The following is a 5,000-nucleotide window of genomic DNA, read 5'->3' on the forward strand; positions in this document are numbered from 1 at the left end:
CCCTGTTCCTGGGCCTCCGGTCGCCCCTGGGCCTCCAGTCCCCGAGCCACTCCCACTGCTCTGTCTCTCCTCCCACTCCATACCCTCTGTCGTTTCTCCTCCTCCGTCTCTGCACCTCCTCTTCCCGGCCCTCGCAGAGGTCCTCTGAACGCCTCTTCCTCTTACCGCGAGTGTGTCTCCGCAGTGCGTCCCCGGAGGCCGCTTGTCTGTCTCTCTGCGCGTTGTCAGGGCAACGGCAGTCGATGGGAGTAAAACTCCTGGGGTTGCCATGGTGACCCCGTTCCCAGGATGACTCGGAGTTGGGTGGCGGCAGCGACGGGGAGGAGAAGAGAGAGGAGGAGGAGAGAGAGAGACACGGACCATCTCTCTCTCCCTTCTCTGCCCCGTCTGCTGTCTGCTCCACTATCCACTGCCCACCCTCCCTCTTTCTCCTCTTGCCCTTTCTCCTCCTCCTCCTCATGGCCGTCCTCTGCCCTCCTCTCCTCTTCCTCTTCCTCTTCCTTTTCTCCACCCTCCCCCCATCATCCTCTCCCCCGCCCCGCCTCCTCCCCTCCATGTCAGCATAGGAGGATGTGGAGGAGGTTGTGAGGGCGGAGGTGATGGAGGAGACAGCGGAGATGACGCTCCTCACCCTGCACCTTCCTCCTGGACGCACGTGCCCTCTTTCTCCCTTCTCCCTCCTTTCTCCTCTGTCCATCCTCTCTTTTCTCTCCCTCCTCTCCCCTCCCACCCTCCTCTCTCCTCTCTCCCTCCTTTTTCGCCCGCGTCTCTTTATCTCTGCGTGTTTTTTGTCCTTTCCGCCTGTCACTTCTGAAACGCCCACACGCTGCTGCTGATGTGCACACGTGCACTTGCCGGCGCACATGCACGCGTGGCCCGCCTCTCTCCCCTGCTCACACCTGTCTACATTGCTGCTGCTGCCGCTGCAAGCGCCGCAGACTGCAGTCTGTAATTGACTACTCCTCCAGTCCGTGACAGCTCCCGTCTCCCCGCTCTCCTCTGCACCTCCTAATCCGTCTCTCTGTTTGTTCGGGGAGTTGGCCTTCCTGTCCAACTCGTTGGACTCGTGGGGGTCGAACCTGTGGCCGGCGCGCCGTGAGCCTCGTTGTCCTTGCAGCGGCCCCCCTGTAGACCCCGATGACGGATGGGCTCTGCTCTGCAGAAGCAGGTGGGACACCTCCTCTTCCTCTGACTCCATGCAGGAGTCTGTCTTCTGGTTTAACGCTCCCAGCTCCAGCTCCTCCGTCTGATGCTCTCCTCCGCCCAGACAGGACGCCATGGGAGCTGCTGGTGTGTGGGTGTGGGACTCCTCTGACAGCGGAGGGTGTTGGAGGTCTGATGGGAGCTGGCTGTACTGGGGAGGCTTGATTGGACTGGTGTGACTGGGTAGAGTGGCTAGACCGGTGTGAGTGGTTGGACTGGTGTGACTGGGTAGAGTGGTTAGACTGGTGTGAGTGGCTGGACTGCTGTGACTGGGTAGAGTGGTTAGACTGGTGTGAGTGTTTGGACTGGTGTGAATGGCTGGACTTGTTAGACTGGTGTGAGTGGTTGGACTGGTTAGACCGGTGTGAGTGGCTGGACTGGTGTGACTGGTGAGATTAGAGGGACTTGGGTAACTGATTACAGTGGTGTGACTTGGGTGACTGGTTACAGTGGGGTGACTGGTTACAGTGGTGTGACCGGTTGGATCGGTTAGACTGGTTACAGTGGTGTGACCGGTTGGATTGGTTAGACTGGTTAGAGTGGTGTGACTGGTGCAACTGGGCGGGTGCTGGGACAGGCAGAGGGGGTTGGCGCTGTAGGAGATGTGGGGTTCAGACTCGGTGAACCTCAGTAGGCGAAGCGGCCATTTTAGGCTGCCCGTGCCGTCTTTAGCCAGCACGCTCACGTACCTCCCCTCCTCTCTCTCTCCCTCGCTGTCCTGCTCTCTCTCTGTCTGTGCGTGCGGTGCGTGTGTGTGGCAGAGCGTGTGTGTCCTCTGTCTTGTCCTTTGGTTCCCTGAAACAGCAGAGGAAGCAGATAGTTCCTGCTCAGTCGGCAGAGCAGGAGGTGAGACGGCCTCCTCTTCCTCGCTCCTCTCCCTCTCTCTCGGAGCTGCGCTGCTGTCGACTTCCTCGCCAGGCGGAGGCCGGCGCTGTGGACTGATGCCACGCTTGCCGTCCCTCCCCTCCTCCTCTTCCTCCTCGATGTCCTCCATTATTCCCTTCCTTCTCTCTCTCATCCGCGCTCTCCTCTCCCTCTCCTCCTCCTCTTCTTGTGGGTCGGAGAAGACGGAGGCGGAAGGCTCCAGCCTGGGCCCTCTGCGGGAGAAGCAGAAGGAGACGCCCAGCCGTCCTCCTCCGTCTCCCCCCCGCCCCGGGAACACTGCCTGGGGACAGGGGCCCAGGCGAGCCTGGGGGTCCGCGTTGGGCAGAGGCCCGTCCTCGGAGGCCAGACGCGGAGCCGGGGAGCCGCTGCCGTCCAGAGAGGAGGGATGCTGGAGGGACCCCCCAGGGTCCGTGCGAAGCTCAGAATGGGAGGTGAACGCGTGCGGAGGCGGGTAGCGAGCATCTGCATGTGAGGGGATCAGTGGGAGCATCCTGGCCTGGCTAGGAGGGGTTCTCTGGGAGCGGGGGCAGGGTAGGGGCCTGTCCCCAGGGCTCTGGTCCCTCTGCTCGCTGCCTCTGGCCTGGAGGGGCTGCAGGCCCTCGGCTTGGACAGGCCTGGCTGGCACCGGGCCCCTCAGCCCACAACTTCTGCCTGGAGCCCTGCAGCATGGTGAGACAACAGAGACAACACTCAGGACAATTCAGTTGAGATACATTTAGATGACTTAAAGGACCATACCGGTAGTCCGTCATGTTTAGCCGGTGAAAACAGTCAAACTACAAGCTCAGTTATGAGTTTGTAAATCGATATTTCGGCAAAGACGTTTGGTGTAGAGGGAAATACTAGTGGACCTAGCATATAGCCCTGGAGGACCCCGGTCAACTAAGTATATTGTTTAAGTGGTTAACTATGACTCACTGTATACTTGACATAACTTATCATTCCATTTTAATGTATTTTAATGCACAAATTGATTTAAAAAAACAAGCCCAAAATGGTTGCTGGAGAAAAGAGGATTTAAGAACAAAATTCAAATGTCTTTGACTTACAGTATTAAATACACAATGACATTCACCCAAGATTGATTAAATTATTAAGTAAGCTCAATGTTTTAACGACTTGGCCAAAACAAATGATGATCTATGTTTATGTATGACATAATGGCTGTGAAACTATTCAGTTTCATTCAACTCAGTTCAGTCTAACACAGTTGTATACAACTCCATCTTACTCATCTTCATTTATCTGGCAAAGGGCAATATGACGCATGTGAGATATTGTGAACAAGGTACTTCAATAACTTCCTACTTCATCGTTTCCACTCATTACCTTTGATATTGACTAAATCGTGACCATTTCAAAAAAAATCCCGGCAATAAAAATATAAGACCAAACAGGTGATGGAGGGTGCCAAAAGCTATGAAAACCACTGCATGAAATTGGGTGTTTCGTAGCGCAGCAATTCACATCGCATAATCCCCCTGATTATAGGAGTGTACGCTTCGTCGCACATAATTGCAATGAAGTCAATGATGAGGTACTCTGATGTTTTTATGCCAATTGTTTGGATTGCTTTAGCTGTGAGAAGCTGCAGGCACATTTCAGCTATGAAGCCGTGATGGGAAGCTGCCATGTTGTTGTTTTGCTTCCTTCTGTCGTTCTTATTTACAACTTAACCCACTTACAACCTGGTGTTCATATTTTGGGCGTGTCTTTATAGGCGAAGTTGTTCAAACATTATTAAATGTTTTCAGAAATAGCTAATCACCGTTTTTGTTGTATGATGCAGTGTGGCTCAGTAAAGCGTCCGCTTCGGAATCTGAAGGTTCCTGCCCGTTTCAATCCCCGGCTCCCCCTGGGTTATAGTGACAAAGTGTCCTTGAGCAAGACACTGAACCTCTAACTGCTCCTGATGAGCAGGTTGGTGCCTTGTATGTTTTCGGTATGAGACTGGGTGAATGTAATGCACAAAACACTCTTTGGTTAAAGGCGCTATATAAATACACAATTTTTAATTCCCTATTCTGTGTGTGTGTGTGTGTGTGTGTGTGTGTGTGTGTGTGTGTGTGTGTGTGTGTGTGTGTGTGTGTGTGTGTGTGTGTGCGTGTGTGCGTGTGTGTGTGTGCGTGTGCGTGTGTGTGATGTCTTCCTGCACCCACACAATGCTCTCTAGTGACTGGCAGTGTGTTCGTGTTATATTTACTTCACCTGTGGCCAGCTGAGTGCCCTCACATCTGTGGACGCATCCATCACGCTGAGGAATAGTGACTGGATGTGACACACTCTAACCCCAACTGAACCACACACGCACACGCATGCACACACAGGTATGCACAGAGCCACAGACTTACACACAGTACACACAAGCAAGGACATACTCAGTCGTAGATGTGTGTGTGCGCGTCTCTCTCTCTCCCTCCCTCTCTCCCTCTGTGTCTCGCTCTCTCTCTCTCTCTCTTACCTCTGTGTGTCTTGCTGTAGTTGTGCCAGCTGATGGAGGCGTCTCACAGCTCTCTCCTGCTTCCTCTCATCCTTCCAGGACTTAGACGCCACGTTCCTCACAAACTCCCTGTGCTGGAGCTCCTTCAGCCTCTGGAGGAACGAGAGAGAGAGAGAGAGAGAGAGAGAGAGAGAGAGAGAGAGAGAGAGAGAGAGAGAGAGAGAGAGAGAGGGGGGGGGGGGGGTAGGGAGAGAGAGGGGGGGGGTAGGGAGAGAGATGGCGGAATTTATGAGGGAAGAAGAGAGAAATGGAGAAGGGAAATGTGGGGGTGTAAGATGAAGGGAGGGGTGAGCAAAGAAGGAAGTTATAGAAAAATAGCAGAGGTAGAAGGTAAATGTGGTGGGAGAGAGACCGAGAGAGTGACAGACAGGGAAACAGGAAAATAAACAGGAAGGAGGAGAGAAGAGGTGGA

General features: G+C 54.1%; 1 protein-coding gene across 1 annotated transcript in view; it reads right to left on the minus strand.

The window, feature by feature from the left end:
• Window positions 1–5,000, minus strand: part of znf804b (zinc finger protein 804B) — a gene marked incomplete at both ends in the record, with an annotated part of 112,153 nt that overhangs the window by 1,706 nt on the left and 105,447 nt on the right. The window contains 3 exons of the mRNA XM_084052218.1: window positions 1–349; window positions 809–2,747; window positions 4,550–4,680. The exon at window positions 1–349 is cut by the window's left edge and continues 1,304 nt beyond it. Coding sequence (XP_083908344.1) covers window positions 1–349; window positions 809–2,747; window positions 4,550–4,680 — 2,419 coding nt within the window. The remainder of the gene's footprint in view (window positions 350–808; window positions 2,748–4,549; window positions 4,681–5,000) is intronic.

The sequence above is a fragment of the Gymnoscopelus microlampas genome (assembly GCF_963454915.1).
Source record: "Gymnoscopelus microlampas genome assembly, chromosome: 3".
In the NCBI taxonomy this organism is placed as follows: domain Eukaryota; kingdom Metazoa; phylum Chordata; class Actinopteri; order Myctophiformes; family Myctophidae; genus Gymnoscopelus; species Gymnoscopelus microlampas.